The sequence below is a fragment of the Ylistrum balloti genome, unplaced genomic scaffold (assembly GCF_031769215.1).
Source record: "Ylistrum balloti isolate Yb309-2 unplaced genomic scaffold, AGI_CSIRO_Ybal_v1 Utg369834, whole genome shotgun sequence".
Taxonomy (NCBI): Eukaryota; Metazoa; Mollusca; class Bivalvia; order Pectinida; family Pectinidae; genus Ylistrum; species Ylistrum balloti.
The window spans coordinates 89,861-114,213 of record NW_026781995.1 but is presented as its reverse complement, the minus strand read 5'-3'; the positions used below and the strand labels follow the sequence as shown (position 1 = coordinate 114,213).

The 24,353-nt window shown below is 37.2% G+C and overlaps 1 protein-coding gene across 1 annotated transcript; it reads left to right on the top strand.

The window, feature by feature from the left end:
- Positions 1-1,987: 1,987 nt before the first annotated feature.
- Positions 1,988-22,412, top strand: LOC132545253 (NACHT and WD repeat domain-containing protein 2-like). The gene is made up of 7 exons (XM_060208928.1): positions 1,988-2,015; positions 15,473-15,694; positions 15,925-16,013; positions 16,160-16,276; positions 16,559-16,745; positions 17,548-17,673; positions 17,833-22,412. The coding sequence occupies exons 1-7, from the start codon at positions 1,988-1,990 to the stop codon at positions 22,410-22,412; spliced, it is 5,349 nt and encodes a 1,782-aa protein (XP_060064911.1).
- The last annotated feature ends 1,941 nt before the right edge of the window (positions 22,413-24,353 follow it).

Genomic DNA, 24,353 nt, shown 5'->3' with positions numbered 1-24,353 from the left:
CTACTGAATGTAATGTGAGACGTCTCTACACTGTACTACTGAATGTAATGTGAGACGTCTCTACACTGTACTACTGAATGTAATGTGAGACGTCTCTACACTGTACTATTGAATGTAATGTGAGACGTCTCTACACTGTACTACTGAATGTAATGTGAGACGTCTCTCTACACTGTACTACTGAATGTAATGTGAGACGTCTCTACACTGTACTGAATGTAATGTGAGACGACTCTCTACACAGTACTACTGAATGTAATGTGAGACGTCTCTCTACACTGTACTACTGAATGTGATGTGAGACGTCTCTACACTGTACTATTGAATGTAATGTGAGACGTCTCTACACTGTACTACTGAATGTAATGTGAGACGTCTCTACACTGTACTACTGAATGTAATGTGAGACGACTCTCTACACTGTACTACTGAATGTAATGTGAGACGTCTCTACACTGTACTACTGAATGTAATGTGAGACGTCTCTACACTGTACTACTGAATGTAATGTGAGACGTCTCTACACTGTACTACTGAATGTAATGTGAGACGTCTCTACACTGTACTACTGAATGTAATGTGAGACGTCTCTCTACACTGTACTACTGAATGTAATGTGAGACGACTCTCTACACTGTACTACTGAATGTAATGTGAGACGTCTCTACACTGTACTACTGAATGTAATGTGAGACGTCTCTCTACACTGTACTACTGAATGTAATGTGAGACGTCTCTCTACACTGTACTACTGAATGTAATGTGAGACGTCTCTCTACACTGTACTACTGAATGTAATGTGAGACGTCTCTACACTGTACTACTGAATGTAATGTGAGACGTCTCTACACTGTACTACTGAATGTAATGTGAGACGTCTCTACACTGTACTACTGAATGTAATGTGAGACGTCTCTACACTGTACTACTGAATGTAATGTGAGACGTCTCTACACTGTACTACTGAATGTAATGTGGGACGTCTCTACACTGTACACTGTACTACTGAATGTAATGTGAGACGTCTCTCTACACTGTACTACTGAATGTTATGTGAGACGTCTCTCTACACTGTACTACTGAATGTAATGTGAGACGTCTCTACACTGTACTACTGAATGTGATGTGAGACGTCTCTACACTGTACTGAATGTAACATGAGATAACTTTTGGTGTGGTTGTAATTATATATTTTACGGTTTTGCATATTGTAAATTTGTTTTGAATAGATATTTACTGTACTGACGAAAAATAGGTAAAAACTAATAAACATTTATTGAACTGTTTTCATTTTGATGTTACGAATTTGTGTTTTTTTCTCGATCACCTCATGTTTTACTAGAAGTTACAAATCTAAAGATGATTATGGTTGACCATTGTATCTATCGTTTACCACTGTATCTGATCAACTCATTAATGTTTATACCGTATCTACACAGGTACACCGGTACAGTGTAGTATATAACTGTACCAATAAAACATATACAATGTACTCGGTTCATACCTCACGGTTTGTAGATAGGTGTTATACTTAAAATGTAAAACTGACCTGACTGAAATTTCATCCGCTTATTGTGTCATTTAAAATCTAAACCGTCGAGCTCGAACGGGTTTCAATAGTGTTTAGTCCTCAGTATTCCCACTGCCGCGACCCCACAAACGTAGATATAGATTTTGAAACCATATATCTCTCAAGCATTTATCTATATTAGGACTAATATACAGAAAGTATGGGCACCATCAATGGAAGCATTGACAATATTACCGATTTGTTGTTCTAGAGAGCCTCACTGTTCAAACAGAATGCCTGTTACAGCTTTTAATGTACACCTATTGTAGTTAAATCCTTTGAAGAGGCAGCCATGTTGGAATTTGTGCGTCCTTGGTAACCCGCGACGGGGCATAGATAGCGGATAGTTGTCAGTGTATCGGTGTTACAGAAGAGAAGGCACAATGTAACACAGGCGGGAGATATATATAATAAGAGATGAAGATGAATGGCGTTTCAGATGACGGTATGTAATTATTTACATATTAATTTTATGCATTCAGAAAAAAGTTGTAATAATGTATTAAAGTGTATTAGGAAAGTTTGTGAAATTCGATTAATAATGTTTATGATTACGATGTTTAATTAAACCATTACATTAATTACTTTGCTTTTGTTAATATGTTTACTAGATATACGAATTCATGGCATGACAGGATTATGAGAGTAATCAATTATTTACAATATACAGTATATTAAGCTCATTCTAATATTTTAATTTTTTATATTCTTGAAATGAAATTATAAACTGATATTAATATATGTGTGTTCATGTGCATTACTTAATTATTTGTTTAAACAATAATTTAGGTTACATTTTTTTTAAAAATAGAATTTAATCACAAATATACATTAGCATCTTCAAAACGTTTCACCTATTTTGTGAAATCTTTCAGAGGCATGCTGAAACATATATAAACATTAAACTCTTAAATAACCAACATTAAATTGAAATTCAATTTAGATTTATTTGAGCCGAAGTACAGTTGGATTTTGAAATATCTCATTAGGTGATAGAAGATGATAAATGATGACAGCAACGCAAGGTTTTCATTAAAGATAAATGTCGATGATAAGTCCTAGATGATTTATCTAATGATATTCGTGAATTTTGTGAAAAGCATGAAATTACAGACTATATACTAATCAAAATCCCAGTTAAATCAGATTATGTCAGGTGCCCGATATAGTTAATGCATTGTTGTGTCGCCATGCTTTGTTTTATGTAAATGACAAAAGTTACATTAGAAGTAAATAAGGGATGCGGACAACTAAAACTCTCGTATGTTATGTTTGGACAGAATTTTTTTCTGACTGTCATTTCATATTAATGATGATTCAATATACACTGCTGGTTTACTTGATAGATTAGTTAAGTATAAAAATATACAATATCAGACGTGTGTGTAAATCCGTTATCTACCACGTTATTTGAACCGTTAATCATGTCTGAATTGATTGATTAATTGACTAATTCATGATAAATCGGAGCGGCGAAAAAAAACCGAAGCTACTTAAAATAGTCGTTTTAAGTTGTAGACAATTGTATAAAAATGTAAAAAATGTAGATGATAAGAGTTAGGAAACAACGAAAAGTGTAATTGCCGTTTGATAAGTAAATGTGTGCATTACCCATCCGTCATTTACACGCTAATTATCACAAAATTGTCGTTAATGTTAGGCACGAGTTTATCGAGAATAAATCCGTGATTGGTATTGAGATAGGTTTAGAGTATATAATATACAGAACACAGGCCGTCCAATCTCCGGATCATTCACATTTAAATGTACAATAAAACTATACAAACAAACGTTATTGCACATTTTTATTTACAATACCTCCGAGGGTGCAAGGAGAACACTTATAGAAAAGCTGTATATTGACAAATGTAACACAGACCAAATATACCATGACAAACGTGGAATCTAAATTATAAAACGATCTAGTTGACGAGTTTGAAATACCTTTTGCGTTACGTATGTTATTTCATTATTAACACACTTTAAACTCCTTGAACATATACCATTGTATATCGGTATTATCGCAACAGGGCGAGTCCATGATCAAAAGAGTTGAGACTAACAGTTCATCTAGATCTGTTGTTGACTTTTCGCCATTACTGGTTAAGTGGTGTATTGTACAGAAGTTTGTTTATGGAGATCGTGTCCAACCATCTTTTAAATTAATCTCCGGTTTGTAATATTTACATCATAAACTGATCACTATTACCGTACAACCTCAATAAACACCTCTTCGTCTTTTAAATTGTATTTCTACTGGTTCGATTTTATCGAAAACTCATGATAAACACGTTATTGATTTTTATAGTTATTTAGTACTGACAATAAAATGTATTCCTGTTTAACTGTAAACCAATACCGTCACACTCGTTAGCCATCCTAGTTAATGTATTGTTATGGTCCAGTCATTCCGAGCCTGAAGCACAGGGTGACGGTGTCGTTGAAACTGGAATGAAAACCAATGCAGGTTAATATTGAAGATGAACATCTCCTGATGGTTCGAAGTTTCAACCAATCCTTGTGTATGATATAGACAGCCCCTGTGTTCAGCTAATAGTTCTGTGGTTCCCACGTTTGGACTGACAGTATTTAATACCTGACGGTCCGGAAAAAATAATCTGACTGACTTGATTACAGATTAATGTAAATCAAGGTGTAGTGTGATATACTCTTGTAGCCCGGTGTTTGTCATTGTGACAAATTATACCGAAATCAACTTCTAGGTACCATTTAAAAGCCACCAGCAATGGACTCTGTATAGTTGATAGAATACTACTGACTACATTCTAAACGTTGGCAGACATTGAATATATGTACGCGATCCTCCAAACCTGACATCTGTATACAAACATTTATTATTCACGTTTGAATAAAATTTTCTTGATGAATGTCGCTCAATGATATAGGGATTGACATATTATAATACACTCTAAACATTTTGTTTACTTAATGAAGTTGTGTGCTGTGCATTGGTTTAAATAAGAGAATATCCAAACAAGGCAAAATTGTGTACGGTAATGGAAAGTCGACATCGACGAAGGTCGAGTTATCAAATACAAGTGTCGTCATAAAGAAAGTTTTTTCCCACAATTCGTAAAACTCGTATGGTGCACCCTCATTATGCCAAATGTCAAACACTGCTTATCGAAATGAAAATTGCTTTTCAGAGAAATCTTTTCTGTCTGTTTGTTGAATGTCTAACGTTATCACATGTTCGTAATCAACCCATATCACTATTGATCTCCGGGACAATTCGTTTCTAAACAGATTTATAAAAACATGTGGGTGTTTTATATTTTTTAATAAAAAATAGTTTTTGTATGACAGTTTTATCAGTGCACTGGCGAGGCTGCTAAAGTTGGTCGATATAAGTCTGCTTTAGTTTGAAATGTTTGCATACGTGTGTGAATGAGTTTACCCTATTGACTTTCTAATGCGTGAAGGAAGTCAATAAATGTGTAAGGATACTACTGTTGGTGCTAAACTCGGACCTTATCGCGGTATTAAAACGGTGCGTGTAGGTATTCTACAACGCAGAACAGTATGGCGGTTTGGGATATTGTTGAAGTCCAACTTTGTCGTGACTTGGTCACTACCAGGAAGTACTCTTTGAGGGTCTAAGAATATATAGAGGATAACAGATCGTGCCGAAAAACTCGTCGAGATGTTGTCCGAAAGGGTACAAACAAACAATTCGACTGTGATTTTTGCGACAGATGGCGTCGACGGACACTGTAAGTAGTAGTTAGCTTACTAGCTTTGATACACAGATATGCGGAAGGACGGAATAAAACAGTCGTCTGGAAGTAAGGTGGGCGGGGCGAATAATCGAAAATTAACTAGATACTTGATGAGCACAATAGACTTGACCAAGCGCGAATGATTAAATTAATGTTTTTATTTACTTGACGCAAATGAATAAACCAGATAAACTTCCAAGTGGATGACTTACGTCTCTCTCCACATTTAAATCAGTTTTGTTTCTTATAAAACTCAGGGCTGTAACGAAACATCGCGTATTTGTGATAGTATACGTAATGACAAAGCCAGTGGCTCTTTCTCACTCTCAATCACCACGTGTAACTATCGACATTGGTTAGGTTTATCTCACTGTGAGAAGTATAGTCATACTGTATGTATTGCATGTCATAAAACAGAAATGTTGGAATTCATCAGATCTCTTCAATGACAGAACCAGAGGCAGTGGCGTAGCAAAACATTTTTAGGAGCGTATGCTTTCAAGAGAGGATCCAAGGGCGAAGCCCCGGTTAAGGGGGTCTAGGGGCGCAGTAAGGTTAAAAAAGTAGGGCAAATATATCTCAATGGAATTCGAGTGTATGTTTAAGCATACAAGCATACATTATTGCTACGCCTCTGAGAGGTACATATAAATATTTACGTCAAAAGTTTAATACTCATATATTAATTTCTACTCAGCGCACACAGTAATTTTAATGTATTTTACGAGTAGGAAATGAAAGGGTTTACAACCGTCTCGTGTGATTAAAATCAGAAAGGACGATTAAGACACGATTTTACAAGTTTTACTTTCATCCCAAATTTTATGCTGAGAACGAACCAATGTATTAAATAGTTATCAAAACATGTCAACAGAACTTGGTCCGATTTTCTCTGTGTATATGGTTAATTATTGCCTTAGAACTACCAGTACGCTTAAAGCATTCGACATTGTATTCGTGTGTTTGATGTTTCTGTATGAATTCAAAGTTCTATTGTTCATTAATGTCACAACAAGACCAATATGCTGTGACGTCATCTTTCCTTCACTTGATCACAAGTTCCAGTTGGACCTTTATCTTCTCTGAGAATGTTTATACTAAACAATTAAAAACACGAGAATAACGCGTACATTGAAACGTAATGTGAAAAGTGTATGAACTGTTGACGCTTGTGTAGAAGTGTAAATGGCAAGTCATCACAATATTTATCATCGAAAGGAAAATATCGTCTTAAGACATTATCTTACAATGATAGAGGAACGCCTTTTATTTACGACATATATTGTACACAGATATACCCAGTATAAACGATATATACAGATATTTCATTTTGAGATATGTCTGTTTATATCTGACAAATAACACTTACCATGGCTGACCCTAGGTGTAGTTTATATCTGACAAATAACACTTACCATGGCTGACCCTAGGTGTAGTTTATATCTGACAAATAACACTTACCATGGCTGACCCTAGGTGTAGTTTATATCTGACAAATAACACTTACCATGGCTGACCCTAGGTGTAGTTTATATATGACAAATAACACTTACCATGGCTGGTCCTAGGTGTAGTTTATATCTGACAAATAACACTTACCATGGCTGACCCTAGGTGTAGTTTATATCTGACAAATAACACTTACCATGGCTGACCCTAGGTGTAGTTTATATATGACAAATAACACTTACCATGGCTGACCCTAGGTGTAGTTTATATCTGACAAATAACACTTACCATGGCTGACCCTAGGTGTAGTTTATATCTGACAAATAACACTTACCATGGCTGGTCCTAGGTGTAGTTTATATCTGACAAATAACACTTACCATGGCTGACCCTAGGTGTAGTTTATATCTGACAAATAACACTTACCATGGCTGACCCTAGGTGTAATTTATATCTGAAAAATAACACTTACCATGGCCGACCATTGATGTAGGGTTCTGTATGGTTTAGTTATTGAAGCCTTGCATGATTTCATCAACTTATTAAGACATATGATATATTTTGGATTTTTCTTATTGGCCCTGTCGATAAAATTAGGTCAGTACGGAACAGCTGTACGATGCAGTTTAATTTAACGTTTGACTCTACTGTTCCTAACTCTAAATTTGTATTAAAAGGTCCTCTTCCCCTGTGTGTCTTTTGTACGATCTTCCAAGTATGATATATTTAGCATTGGCTTAAGTGTGATTATGTGTCGTCTTTTAATTTATCTATTTTTATTCTTTTTAAAAAGGACATATTTGAATCATTGAAATCCACCAATTTGAAATATTTTGCCTATGTAGATAATTGAAAAAGCCTTTTATTAATTTAACCATTTAGTAATGTGATCCGTTGTCACATTGATAGGTGCTATTCACTTGTGCGTTTTTGTTCAATCTTGTAAAGTAGTTTAAAATGATTCTATACCATAGTTAGGGCAGACATTACCTTGTAAGTATAAACAGTAGGTTTATCGGAATGACGTTTTAATCACATAAAACCTCTACAAAACCATCTGTACTTTGGTGCGCTGATACCGATTTCGGCCTAAGACGGGAGATTTTTCAAAGCCTCATTCAAGAGAAGTCTCTTAGATGTTTATGAATGTTTGCAATCCAACAGCGACCTATGTGGCTTATCTGTATCCTTGTAGATCACCAGTAAAGGTCACCAAGGTCAGCCACTACACCAGCAGGGTGAAGGATTTCTTCATCGTCAATACATGGGCGGTTTTGTCAGACTTTGAAATCAAAGTTTGAAGGCACTGTCTTCCAAGCCTAATGTCTTTTACAACGATAGGTGTGGACCTTGATTTCTAAATACGGTCATTTGTCATGAAAATATAGATCTTTTGTCGTAAAATCGAAGGGTATAATCCTAGACACATGGGGATTTTAATGAAATTATCGAGCCGATATCCCCTTATGCACTAGTAGGGGATTGGCTAGTAAAAAATACCAACCAGATGATGATGTTGTTACTGTGTTACTGAAAATGTATGTATAATTATAGAAGAAAAGTTCTCAACATTTAATTCGAAAAATCAATTAATATTGAAACATACACATGGTATGCACTTATTACAATAAGTGATGTCTGAAAATTGTCTTTCTCGAGTAATCGACTGGTCGCGGCGATCTCCAGCTTTCTAGTAAAGACACGAATCTACACGTATAATAGTAGACATGATAATAGGTTATGACGGCATAAGATTTTCGTAAAAAGCAGCTAAAGGAAGCATATTTGTATTATTATATGATAAAGGTTAATAAAGACTAACTGTCTTTTAAGGCTGTACCGGTCCGGAAGTTATATAGATATAACTGTCTACTAAGGCTGTATCGGTCCGGAAGTTATATAGATATAACTGTCTACTAAGGCTGTATCGGTCCGGGGGTTATATAGACCTAACTGTCTATTAAGGCTGTACCGGTCCGGGGTTATATAGACCTAACTGTCTACTAAGGCTGTATCGGTCCGGGAGTTATCTAGACCTAACTGTCTACTAAGGCTGTATCGGTCCGGGAGTTATATAGACCTAACTGTCTACTAAGTCTGTACCGGTCCGGGGGTTATGTAGACCTAACGGTCTACTAAGGCTGTACCGGTCCGAGGGTTATATAGACCTAACTGACTATCTAAGGCTGTATCGGTCCGGTAGTTATATAGACCTAACTGTTTACTAAGGCTGTACCGGTCCGGGGGTTATATAGACCTAACTGACTATCTAAGGCTGTACCGGTCCGGGGGTTATATAGACCTAACGGTCTACTAAGGCTGTATCGGTCCGGTAGTTATATAGACCTAACTGTTTACTAAGGCTGTATCGGTCCGGGGGTTATATAGACCTAACTGACTATCTAAGGCTGTGCCGGTCCGGGGGTTATATAGACCTAACGGTCTACTAAGGCTGTACCGGACCGAGGATTATTCAGCATTATCACAGTTTTGTGTGTGTGGTATATGCACAATTATTTACTGCTAATTATAAATTATATATCTCCTCATTAATCAGTAGGGTCTGATACCTACAATAGGGTCGCCTTGTCTACTATCCTTCCTTGGCCCGTGATCTGATACACAGGGTCGATACGTCTAACTGTTGTTAATTACATATCGATATACCTATGTTAGCGGTAGGTATAACATAGATATGATTAATCAGTTCATGTACACGTGCATGTTTTATATATCTATCCCACCACGAAGTCCTAATCGATATTTGTCAATCCGACATAAGCTTATCCACCAAAATGACAGGAACAGGTCGTTTTTGTTTGTATCGTTCTGGTACAGGTATTTGTTTGTTTATGTAACATGTTTTGTTTTGTTTTTGTTTCTGCTATTTGTATTTTTGTTTTGTATTCTTTATCCTCACGACAGAGTAATGGCACCAGCAACCGTGTTTGCTCACATTGATTCCTGTCTATAGACTCGGAGGACTGGGATAAAGAGAAACTGACCTTCTGTATAGAAATATAGAATATAACTATGGGTACGCCTTAGTCCTTAGGGTGATCTCAATTAACATGTCGATACAGCCTCTTTGTCAAGTAGACATCTCCGCGGTTTTGTCCATTAATCTGCAATTTGTTACAAAATCATTTCCCTTATAGAACAAAGTATTGTTTTTATATAATTAAGAGTTGCTAGGGCATTAACACTATCATTGGCTTATTTATACGTCATAGATTTGTTAATGAATCCATTGACCATTCAAATACAGTTTTCCTATCAGATGCTAACTGTTATATAGATATAACTGTCTACTAAGGCTGTATCGGTCCGGGGGTTATATAGACCTAACTGTCTATTAAGGCTGTACCGGTCCGGGGGTTATATAGACCTAACTGTCTACTAAGGCTGTATCGGTCCGGGAGTTATATAGACCTAACTGTCTACTAAGGTTGTACCGGTCCGGTAGTTATATAGACCTAACTGTCTACTAATGCTGTACCGGTCCGGGGGTTATATAGACCTAACGGTCTACTAAGGCTGTACCGGTCCGAGGGTTATATAGACCTAACTGACTATCTAAGGCTGTATCGGTCCGGTAGTTATATAGACCTAACTGTTTACTAAGGCTGTACCGGTCCGGGGGTTATATAGACCTAACTGACTATCTAAGGCTGTACCGGTCCGGGGGTTATATAGACCTAACGGTCTACTAAGGCTGTATCGGTCCGGTAGTTATATAGACCTAACTGTTTACTAAGGCTGTATCGGTCCGGGGGTTATATAGACCTAACTGACTATCTAAGGCTGTGCCGGTCCGGGGGTTATATAGACCTAACGGTCTACTAAGGCTGTACCGGACCGAGGATTATTCAGCATTATCACAGTTTTGTGTGTGTGGTATATGCACAATTATTTACTGCTAATTATAAATTATATATCTCCTCATTAATCAGTAGGGTCTGATACCTACAATAGGGTCGCCTTGTCTACTATCCTTCCTTGGCCCGTGATCTGATACACAGGGTCGATACGTCTAACTGTTGTTAATTACATATCGATATACCTATGTTAGCGGTAGGTATAACATAGATATGATTAATCAGTTCATGTACACGTGCATGTTTTATATATCTATCCCACCACGAAGTCCTAATCGATATTTGTCAATCCGACATAAGCTTATCCACCAAAATGACAGGAACAGGTCGTTTTTGTTTGTGTCGTTCTGGTACAGGTATTTGTTTTTTTTTTTATGTAACATGTTTTGTTTTGTTTTTGTTTCTGCTATTTGTATTTTTGTTTTGTATTCTTTATCCTCACGACATCATAATGGCACCAGCAACCGTGTTTGCTCACATTGATTCCTGTCTATAGACTCGGAGGACTGGGATAAAGAGAAACTGACCTTCTGTATAGAAATATAGAATATAACTATGGGTACGCCTTAGTCCTTAGGGTGATCTCAATTAACATGTCGATACAGCCTCTTTGTCAAGTAGACATCTCCGCGGTTTTGTCCATTAATCTGCAATTTGTTACAAAATCATTTCCCTTATAGAACAAAGTATTGTTTTTATATAATTAAGAGTTGCTAGGGCATTAACACTATCATTGGCTTTTTTATACGTCATAGATTTGTTAATGAATCCATTGACCATTCAAATACAGTTTTCCTATCAGATGCTAACTGTGAAATGGCGATTTTGAAAGGTGTTGCTGAAATTTAGCGTTTGTCCTGTCTGTGATAGGATAAACACTCTGACATGTTTCCCAAATATAGACCAGAATGAAGTAGCTTCCTATGATGATCTAAAATCTGATAACTATCTATTGTTAAACACTAAAATCGGCATTCTGTACCTGTTACCGCCAACCATTCACATCCAGCATCTTTTCTTATTGTCTGTGTTGATTATTATACAGTATTGTATTACAGTATTAGAACGTTTGTTCTAGGTTTCATATCTTTATTGAAAATTTGATGTTATTACCCAATTGGAGTACATCTTGACAGTGATCAGCTTGTGAACACGCCAATTTGTTTTTAACGCACTACCAATTTATGACCATGGTACATATGCTACCTTTAGTTATATGACCTGTCGTGTTTTGTGTGATATAAACTGACGTACTGTGCCGTAGAAATCCACGATAAACAACATATTGATATGTTTGATGATTTGAATTATCACCTGTGAAAGAACTGAGCAAACTTCTGATATACGAAACTTTTTATGCTGAAAAAATCTAAACCCCTCCAGACAGATATTTGTCGAGGTAGAATTAGGTTTACCTGTGTAGTAAATAACCTGTGCTGTGTATAAGTTTATGTCTGGTGTAATAAGCAGTCTAAGGCGATTCAAATTTTGACATTTTCAGGGTTGATTAAATATGAAGTAGATAAGAAATCAATAATAAAATCAATTGATTTCATGGTGAGATATAATTTACCGCTTGATTGGTTTCTAAGTTTGTCGTGGATCTGGACGAACATAATCTGTTTGTAGCGATAACCCGCTTACCCAGGATTAAGTGGGATTAGATAGATTACGTGTTTAATAATGCTTTATAGTTCTTTAGAAGTAACGAATACAGCATTATCACGACATTACAACATATATTGTATGACAGGAATCAGTGCATGCCCCCCCCCCCCACCCAGTAAACCATATATGTTTCCAGTTATGTATATATATTTAGAAAGGTGTCAGATATTATTTGTTAATAGAAATCATTGGTCACACGGCTGAATATCAAAATCACACTGACGTCTGATTTTGATAACAGCTATATGTCCGATATTTATTGGCATCTTATTTAAATGAATATTGAGGCGATATTACAAACAGTTAATAGCTGACCGAAGTGATCTTTTCTTAGTCAGTAGTAAAAACTTTAATCCTAGTCAACTATTCTCTATTCTGGTACCTAGCTTACTTTTTATTTTCTGAAATTAAAATAGATACTTTTTTGTATTTTCTTTTTTATTTTTGAATTTTTTACAGCAGTACAAGAGAAATCACATTTTGAATATTCTGTATTTTTAAATAAACGAGAAATCATATATTTTAGCATATACTTATAATCTTATACATGGCATGTAACTGAAGCAAGGCAGATTCATGATTTCAAGAGTTGAAAAAATGTTGCTTTGTACTGTTTCTAGAGAGAGTGAGAGAGAGAGAGAGAGAGAGCGATAAGAAAAGATGGAGGAAAGGACAGAAAAAAAGAAAATGTACATAAGTAATAACGAATAATTCCTTTTTCATTAAAGTTATATTTTGATAAAAGAAGAAGCTTTCATACATATATTAAATATGAACAAAAAAACCCCAAACAAATGGAACATCAAGTACTAGGCAAAGTTAGTTATATGGCTTTCATCTGTTAATGTGTGGTTTCTAGTAATCTTTTCGCAGGCTGGGATATTTGTTGTTTTGATATATGTAATTTATCTGGTGTATGTGTAGCTTAACTGTTTATTCAAGATTTTTAATAAGTCTCTCATACACACTTACAAGAGGACATAGAAACAGCGAATATTACAAATTACGAATTGTTCGAACGATGAACTTCACATGATAATATCAAACTAGTAGGATATACTTTGAAAACAATTATTGAAAATTGAAATACGGATAAAACAATAGGAGATTTATCTGAACATGATATTTTTATCTTGTAATCTTTTAAGGTAAGTATTCCGACCAAGCAGCAACGTATTTCCTTTTTGAATAAAGTTGATATTTACACCGACGACTTACTACTGAATGTTAAGTCGGTGCTTGACCATAGCGGCAAGGGGGCGATGACCTTAAAATGTTGTAGTGGTGTAAACAAAAGTCATGATTAGAGAAGTGCATCATACCTAGAACATGCGTGTGAAAAAAAGTAGGACAAAGTCAGAGGTTACAAATCTCCATTCTTATGTTAATGAAAGTAGTTCATTTCCTCGAATCCATTATAACAATATTGTATTAATGTCACCAACAAAGACCTGTTTCAGGTTCACACAGCTGCCTGGATAAGTATCACGAGGTCGGGTAATATAAAGAAATCTGAACGCTTTCCGCCCTGTAAAATCTACGGTGACTATAACATAATATGTTTATAGCTTTTGGAGAACAATACCTATTTTTTCTTTACCAAGAACGAGTAAATTTAAAATCAATAAAGTAAATATTTAGGAAACAATTGTGTATTGTTATATGTGATGTTGTAGGTAAACATGATTCAGCATTATCGAAATAGATTTAAATTTTCTATGGTGAATGTATCGTTATTGATACATGCACCCCATACTAAAACCTCTTAGACTGGAATAAGTTCTGTGTTACATATACAATGTCAACATTTTGATAAGAATTCATAAAATATGTACACAAAACACCTTCATGTGTATTTAATTATATTGCACAAAACAAATGGATTGGCCAGACTCCCGGCCGATATATATACAGTGCCTTGTGATATCATTCATTGCTTAAATGACCTAATGTGCCCGAATATATTTAAAGAAGTGATCTTAGATATTTACCAAATTCCAAAATCATTTTATAGACGGTTTGAATTTTGTTTTTTTGATTAATTTGTTTAATGTTTATATTTTGTCTTCCCTTAGAAACAGTACACTGCATCACATTTCATTACGCACAGGCTATAAATAGATACACGTGTGACTTATGAAGAGTTTGCAGTCCAGATGTATATTAAGAATATATTGTTATCCTTAAGTGAAAGATAGATATTTCTGTACAATATAACTGGGCTATTTTAATGTGTGGTTTTTATACGCCCTGTGATATGTGAAGTTAACAAATTGAAGGAAGTAACGTAAAACAAATCTGTAAAACTTCTCCCTTTTCTGATAAATTATTTCGTTTGTCAAATAATGACGGTTTTAACAACATACTTGTCATATATTTAAAGATTCTGATAGACATGCATATTGTAGCCAGTATCGTACATACACGTGCAAGGCCAAAGGTCACAGAATTATCTGAAAGCAAGTTTTTTAACTCCAACAAAGAGGAAATGGATCTATTCCAATCCGTGCAAAGCCTTTTGAATTAAATAAAAAATCATCTATGACCGTTGAGCATACAATCTAATCCATATCACCAAGTTGGTGTTAAACGCCTCAGGTATGTGATTTGATATAGTCTCGCCTAAACCAAATATTTGTCTTCGTTCAATACGGACGAGAGTAAAGGAGAAAGTGTTATCACTGCCAAACGTCAACAAGGTGTTAAGATCTGATGGTCTGGGTGTGATTGTACTTCAAGTCGTTATTGTTTACCGTTTGTCACAGAAACTTCGGTACACATCTATGTACCTATCTCGTCCTGTATCAACAATCTAAAATAGGACCAAGTATTTAAATGAGCGGACCACAGAGAGGACGAGCAGATTTAGCATGCAGCAAATTTGTAATAAATATATTCACCGAGAACAGCCTGTCATCAAATGAGAACAGATAAAACAATAAACAGTTTCAATATCGGTACCAAACAACACGAATATAAATAGATAATAATTTACTCTTTGTCCCCGTTATAAAAATGTGATGAATTGGTGCGAGTGATATTTGTTAGAGATGATGTTTAAAAAAGACATTTAAATGGCTACCACTATCAACAGACAACGTCTTGTGATAATGAAACTTAAGATAGATATTTGTCAATAATAGATTTTTTTTGTCCTTCCAATGAAGGTTCGGAATGTCACTTCCGGTACCGCCATCTCGATGATGTTATTGAGAGTGATCAGACTCATCAGAAGCGGGCGATATTGGAGGCCCCGCTCCGCTACGATCACCTCGAAAAAGAACAGAGGGAAACAGTAGGAAAGTTGTTGATGGGTGGTCTGCCTGTGGCTGACATCCCCAAACTCTCTCCGAAAACTGTCAGGCTTTACGTCAGTTCCGCCGGATATGGTACGTCCTTAAATCTGGGAATATATAATAGATTAGCAAGTTTCTTAAAAGCTATCGTCTTTACAATGATATTTGTGCTATTGACAACGCTAACTGTCCACAGTAAATTGTCACATAGAAAATGAGTACAATATTTCATGTTCATGTTACAAGATGGATATCGTGTTTCTGCCTTTGTTATCACGCGGTTGTTAAGGAAACGAACATAACAAGAGTTCATTATGTTACAGATACGGAGGCTGAGAGGACAGCGTTCATGCTGCACGTGTATCCTGATCTGCGCGAATATTGCCGAGATCAGTATGGTGTCGACTTCCAGGTAAAGCCGCTTCCAATATAATTAACACAGTAGGAGTTGGGGAAATAGTGAGAATGTATAAAAAAGACATAATGTAGGGATTTTTTTAGGTGGATTGACTATGATAATCATTCATATTGAAAATTGCCATTTTGTTTTACACGCAGGCTGTTGACCTGAAGTGGGGAGCTAACACAGAAGGTATGGTTCCCATGCCAACTGAAAATATCTGTCTTCGTGAAATTCGTCATTGCCGGCAAACCTCCATGGGACCAGTCTTCTTGGTATGTAATCTTCATCATTGTACACCTCTCTATCTTCGTTATACTGTTTTGTTAATGTCGATCTCAAGTATAAGCCAGAGAAGTTGTCTGCTTGTCAAAAGAAAAAGACCGATGATCTGGTCAAGAACATATATTCGTTATCAATATATTACTAATTAGTTAAAAGAATAACCGTGGGTCACTTCACTTCTCTTTTTCTTCCTGATTCTTACAGGTTACAGATGTGTTGAATAAAATCATTTTCTATTCTCGGTTTTACTGATGTTAATTATTTCTATACAGGGGTTGGTTGGTCAAAAGCACAGACGTTATCTTCCTCCTGAAGAGATACCCGGGTCAGAGTTCGAGAGAATCTACGAGGCTTTGGTCAACAACGGCCATGACGTCACTCTGTTGGAGACGTACTACAGAGAGGATAGAAACGTCACACCAGTATTACGTCGTTTAACCGACCCTGTCGACGTCATGGGTAAGTTAACATCAATATCAAATTATATTTACATTTGTCGCCTCAATACAACAGTACTGGAAACCCAGTGAGACCGTAAAGGAAACTGCTTTGTTTTGATGTGACAATGATATTGTCAAATGTGCCACATTTCGACTCTTCCCATAACGCATTGACAACGACTCTTCCCATAACTCATTGACAACGACTCTTCCCATAACTCATTGACAACGACTCTTCCCATAACTCATTGACAACGACTCTTCCCATAACTCATTGACAACGACTCTTCCAACGACTCTTCCCATAACTCATTGACAACGACTCTTTCCATAACTCATTGACAACAACTCTTCCCATAACTCATTGACAACGACTCTTCCCATAACTCATTGACAACGACTCTTCCCATAACTCATTGACAACGACTCTTCCCATAACTCATTGACAACATTATGTATGACGTCAATATAAATGTATGTCCTTCACCATACACAGGCATGCATAATACAAATATTGATTGAGTGTTGAGCCATTAGTCCCTTTGCTAATTAACTATGTCTGAAAATTTACTTTTAAAATCCATTCTTTTTTACTCCTTCCAACCCTAATCAGCTGTCGTTTGGCACGTATGCCAAAACATCCTTTGAATTCATGTGCATTTGAATATCTGCTTATAAAAAAATAGAAATGATCGGATTAAATTACAAAGAAAATCATCAATACAGTGCATAGTTGTGATGGATAATGTGCTTTAATGATGCTATATATAATTGAAGGTAACGACATCACATGTATAATAACTGTCGTTTTTTCCTTGTAGGATGTACCATCCCTGCCAGCGCCGACACTTTGGCTAGGTTACAACATTTACTAACGACCGGGGCAGATCTGTGTCTTAAGGAAAAATCAATCAACGAGACAGCCTATCAGAAATACCAAGCTTCAGGTATAACTTCTACAATAATCTACAGAGTACTCTATAATTACAATCAGTCCATTTTAGTCGAGTTTGAAATCACGCCATAAAAACATTACGGACTGTCAACAAAGTCTGACAGCAAAATGAAACTTTTATTTAGGTGATTGATTTCTCTTACTTTTTCAGATTTACACATGGAAGGGCTTTACGAACTGTCATCTGAATGCAGAGCAGATAAAAGCTTGATTTATATTAGGAATTTCAGCAATACGGACAAGATAATGAAAGACACTGCCAATAGCGAATACATAGATATTGATCCGATCACCAATGAAGTTGATACTGCAAGTGTACAGGAACTTGATGACCTCAAATCAACATTGAAATATCTTCTTCCTAGTGCTAATATTACTGAAACTGAAATCGAATGGACAGGAAATGGTTTGAAAAATCCAAAACGGGAGCAATATCTGCAAACTTTATCTAGAAAAATGTTCACCTCTGTGAAAACGCTAGTCGACAGAGCAATGGAGAAACGGGACCCTTTAGTAGAAGATGAACTTTACAACGAAGTGTTACAACACTATAATATTGCAACTAAAATGTGTCCTAACTTTCATGGTCGCACGGATATCCTAGCTGCCGTCAAAGAGTATTTGCTGTCGGAAACAGACCAGCCTTTAATCATCACCGGCGAAGCTGGGAGTGGAAAGTCATCAGTCATGGCAAAAATCGCCTTAGACATCAACGTTGCGATACAGAACAACGATCTAGCTATGAGAACATCCATCATCTGTAGATTTTTAGGGAAAACTCAGAAGACGCTGTCAGCTCAGCAGTTGTTATTCTCTGTGTGTCACCAACTTGCTTTCGCCATGGGGAAATATCGTCATGAAGTCCCTAGTGATTATAAGACGTTAAAGCTCTATTTTATTGATCTACTTCAACGTGGCGAGTTTGGGGGTATGATCATTATTCTGTTAGATTCGTTGGACGTTTTGTCTACATGTGATAATGGACACAAACTGGAATGGCTCCCTTCTCGTGTAGCAGCCAACATTAAAATTGTTGTCACCACAAGTATGGAAAGCAAGGACACCTTACAACGTTTAACAAATAAATGTCCCACAAATATCTACGAACTAACACCATTCAGTTCCACGGACTGTGAGGATATCGTCAAACTCCTGATGAATGCCCGCGAACTCGCAGTGACGTACGACCAATGGAAAACAATAAAGGATGCCTTTAAAGAGTCTACACTGCCATTGTATGTCACATTGGTCTCCAGTGAGGTTTGTCGATGGAGGTCGTTCGATGACCCAAATAACACACTCTTGGGATCTTGTGTCGAGGAGATCGTGGAGTCCATGTTAGATCGACTGGAGCAGAAGCATGGTCTAACTCTTGTATCCACAGTGTTAGGCTATATCACGGCTTCGAAGGCAGGACTTAGTGAGAACGAACTTCTCGATATACTTTCAGTCGACGATGTGCTCTTAAGTAATTTATACGTAGAATGGCACCCACCTATTAGACGATTCCTTCCGAGGCTATTCAGTGTCATCAAACACGAACTAGACGGCTATATCGAAGAACGAGAGATGGATGGCATTTTAGTCATGTTTTGGAAATGTCCCTTATTTTCATGTGTGGCAGAAAACCGCTATCTCAGCGACGAGAAATTCTCAAAGCAGCTTCATTCAAACATTGCTGATTACTACATGGGGAAGTGGAGTGGAGCAAGGAAAAAACCATTCCACTATCCATCGGTGATCTTGACGAAACGGAATATTGCCAACTCCGAGAGTGAAGCGTGTCGATTACTCCCAAAGCAACCTCACTTATTTGGGACGTCAGAAGTGGATGAACGATACAATCATCGTAAGATGACACAGCTTCCATACAGTTTAATGAAGAGCGAACGATATGACGACCTTCGCGAACAAACTTTCTGCAACTTCGATCATTTGTATTACCGCATCAAGTCATCTTCGTTGCAACAGCTGTTGACAGACATCGACATGTTTGAGGACAGACAGACAGCGTTGGTTGGTGATGCTCTAAGAATGTCAGGATCAGCCCTGGAGATGGATTTAAACGCGTTAGGAGTTGAGTTAAGTGGACGACTGATTCCACACATCAAGACCTATCCGTACATCAAACAGCTTATACGTCAATGCGACCTTGCAGAACAGAGGTTATGTCCATTGGTGCCCAAATGTCAGATATACAGTGCCCCGGGTGGTCCGCTGCAGTACGAATGCGACGTAGGCGGAAACGTGTATTGTCCAGTAGATATCGATGTATTCTCAAGCGAGGATGGCATTCTGTTGACGGCGAAACCTTATTACAGCTCAAGGGTTAGGGTGTGGGAATTATCGCGAGGTGATCCACGCCCAGACATGATGATGCCAGTAGGAGAAATTCACCCAACAAGAAACGGCAAATACCTGAACGTTTTCCAAAACGATCGCTCAGTCAAAATCTTTAAGTCAGACTGTGGGGAATTGCACGGAAAAGTTGAATATGGACTTGGTACCATGTCTGACCTGGAAGTGTCCAACAAGTATCTGGTGTTTGCAATAGAAAAAGGAGCAGGTCCATACGTCATTGATCTGACAAGGTGCGTCCTTCTGCACAAGTTCAGCTTCCATACGCACGCGGTTGCAATCAATCCTAATGATACTCATTTAACATTTAACTCCGGGAGAACGTTGATACTGTATGAATTACCTCTTATGGAGAGACGATGCGTGGCACAAACAAGTGACGTCCCACAGGATATTATCTTTATCAGTAAGTCTCTCACATGTTTTGTCCTCACCCGGAGCAAGATGGTTGAATCTGTATTCTTTGATATTTTCAATAGGAAATACAAAACTAACTGTATTCTTACGGATCTTGAGACAAAAGAGTGCATTCTTTCACACACCGAGAAATACTTACTGGTGCGATCTGCAAAATGCTTGCACCAAGTGAATGTTGATACGGAGAAGATCATCAGAAAGTATCAACAACTCCCAAACGGAATATTTGTTGATCCATTGTCTCAATACACTGGAGCTGGATTTACACCTGATGATGAACTTATAGTGGCATCACGTTACACGTATCTTGCAGTTTGGTGCGCCCATAATGGCGAGCCACTTCGTGTTCTTCAGGCGTCTGTGTCTCCCATCACAAAGATGTTCACATCAGAAGCGGTGAACAAGTGCGTCAGTCTTCTGGAAGATAATTCGTTTCAGGTTTGGAATTTAGACAACTTAGATTCAGACATTCTCCATTCCAACGAGGTTTTTCCAGGCCCTGTGATAGGTTTAGCCGTCTCATCTGAATCTGGACAGGTAGTGGCATATGAAAGTCGAGTGCCTGAGGCGAAGGTGATGAGCATGGACGACGGTCGAGTAACAGATATTATTCAACATAGTCTAGAATCAGAAGACCAAATCAAAGAAGTATCATTTTCACCAAACGGTCGGTACATACTCACCCGTGCATATCGAACACCAGACCAAGATGATGACAATGCTGAGTGGAAGACTTTAAGAGATGACATTCTCTGGGACATGGCAGCCAACAGGAAGGTATATCACCTTCAGAATAATAGGTTTGTAGTTTTCAGTAAGAACAGCCAGCTATGTTTGATGACCGCTTGTCACAAATATTCACAATTCGACTGGACAGAAAACGTCTACAACCTTGTCCTTCTTCAACCAGACTCGGGCAGCAGTGCATCTCTTGACTTTCCAAAAAACACGGAATTTGTTTCTGATCCAAAAATTCTAACCACAGATATGACCAACTATTTCATGTGTGTCGTGCAGACCTGTATGAAGAAAGAGAGTCCGGAATCTTTTATGGAGTCGGTTCGCTGGCATGAAATACGCCTTCTTGTCAGAGATCTCTCAAATGATGGGAATGAGTGTATATTCCTAAGAGTTCAGAATGCTTTACCGGACGCAAACGAAACATCACAGTTTCTTGACGCTTTTCCCGTTGAGAATGACAATGTCTTTCTCATTTATGGAAATAATGTGGAGAGCTACACGTTCGACGCCACGTTGGGTATTGTCAGACCACAGACCATTGAAAAGGGAGCATTGCTATACAACGTTGAGAAAGAGGTTTGTCTCAAACATATTCCATCTTTCCTTGAACCAACCACCGACATTAACCACATACAATTTTCTTCCAAGTTTAGCGTTGTTCTCGATGATAAGACGAACGTTTACAGCGGGAGTAATTACATGACAAAATGTCGGTCAGAAACGGAGTTCGCTCCAAACACTGCACGCTTGGCATTGGATGGAAGATATGTTGTTGGACTTTCATCCAATTACAGGGAAGTTATTGTGACACGTTCTTATGATGGGTTTTTGAAAGGTCACATGTTCGTGCATGGACGGGCAACTTGTTTAACTGTAGGTGCTGATGATACAACAGTGGTTGTTGGGTGTGAGGATGGGCGAATTTTGGTCCTTTGTCTTATCTTAGAACTTTCTGACCCAGTTAAAGATTTGATTGAACGCTTTCCTAGTCGACAACACGTACCAGATTCGAGCAGATCTTGCGAAAAGCATCTCATTAAAGAGGATATCCGACGGATGACGTGTAAGACTCCGGACCTGGTGAGATTGTCAGCACGCATACAGAGCGCCAGGACAGAGAACAGACGACCTCCTTCACGGCAAATGATATCCACCGCGGTGAGGTTAACGAGGCAAACTAGTCAAGCGAGGTCTGAAGCCTGTGTCCTTCAGTAGGGAAACAGGTTTTGAAAATGTAAGCAAATATGAACAGTAGTTAATTGAACAGATTAGAGAAATACAATTCACTACATGCGTAATTTAAACCTTGGTAAGCATCATATTATGAAAATGCTAACCTAACTTGGAGATAACTGCAGCATTTACGCTGAAATGAAAGGTGGCTGTGACTTCTTTAATCGTCATTTAGGAATATATCTATATGATGTATTAGTGAACAAGCTTCTTTAAGGCGTTTGTTTTAAAGCATACCTATTTGAGATAATTGTCCGAATTATATACTAAATTATCAAAATAGAACATTGTTCTCTATTTGTTCGTATAATCCATAAAAACAAACGTAAAATTGTGATTTTGTGATAAATGGGGTCTTTAACAAAAACCATTGCAATGTTATAAAACGGTACCTCTCATATTTTTTCTTTCATTTTCCTATCCCACGTTTATTTCAATGTCAGAAAAGGAAGAAATTACTCTCATTTTTAAGCCGACTTGCACTTTCACTGCCAATTTTTTTTCCAATTCAAAAATTTCCATATTTTTTTTGTTTTTGTTTTTTATATATATATATCATTTACAAACTAGACGACTATTAAATTCCCTGGATCAGGTTTTTCTGTGAATCATTCATATCATTAGTCACATAAAGTCTGTAACATACTGTAACACCTTTATTACATAAATTTATACGTACTTCTGGTTTTGCATATATGGACTCATCACTTCATCCAGTGTAATGATTTAGCTGTTGAAAATTGTATACACAATTGTATTACCTATGCTGTTGATGAATATTTGACACATTCAGGACACCATCCTTAAGGGTAGTAAAATGCTAGAGGATAATACTCAAGTCTGTGTCATTAACACAGATAATGTTGAAACTCTATAAACTGGAGTGATGTTTTTCATCATTGCGCATTGTGATATTTCAGTTTTTCAAAATTCTGGTGATTTTCATACTGCTAGGTATGTCGACCTTTCTAGTTATATTTTCCTTCATCGGTTATAAAGCATTAAGGAATTGTAACTAACTATATCGGACATTAAACAGTTTCAACGCGATTTAATTGATTGTAAATATTGTGTTTAAATAGAACCAGTGTCTGCAAAATGTGGCTGACAAATATTTGCAGAGACCTGCATAATAGTTTTTTTTTTCACGTGTCAACATTATATATATAAATTCAATCTGTGCCAACATAATACATATAAGCCGTATTTGATGTTCTTATAAACATCACCAACTGACATTTAACATTAAATTTTACTTACCCGGTATTTGATAATGAAAAACGTAAAAAAATTCTTTACAAAGTAATAGATTTCATTACCATATCTGCATTGGTTTATAATTTCATCAAATGCGGCACTTGTATTTTTATTAGCTGTGATAAATGAAACAGAATAGTTTGAAATAAAATATGTATTATATCTGTCTAATCTATAAAAATATGTATGTGTTCATGTTTATATAAATGCCTAGTATGGACAGTAAAACGGATTTGTTTGGACTATACTGCTGCCGCCTCCATATCCCTCTGTTATGTCCAGCCGTATCCCCCCGTTATGTCCAGCTGTATCCCCCTGTTATGTCCAGCCATGACCCCCTGTTATATCCAGCCGTATCCCCGTTATGTCCAGTCGTATCCCTGTTATGTCCAGCCTTATCCCCTGTTATTTCCAGCCTTATCCCCCCGTTATGTCCAGCCTTATCCCCCCGTTATGTCCAGCCTTATCCCCCCGTTATGTCAAGACTTATCCCCCCGTTATGTCCAGCCTTATCCTCCTGTTATATCCAGCCGTATCCCCGTTATGTCCAGCCTTATCCCCCATTATGTCCAGCCGTATCCCCCCGTTATGTCCAGCCTTATCCCCCCGTTATGTCCAGCCTTATCCCCCCGTTATGTCCAGACGTATCCCCCCGTTATGTCCAGC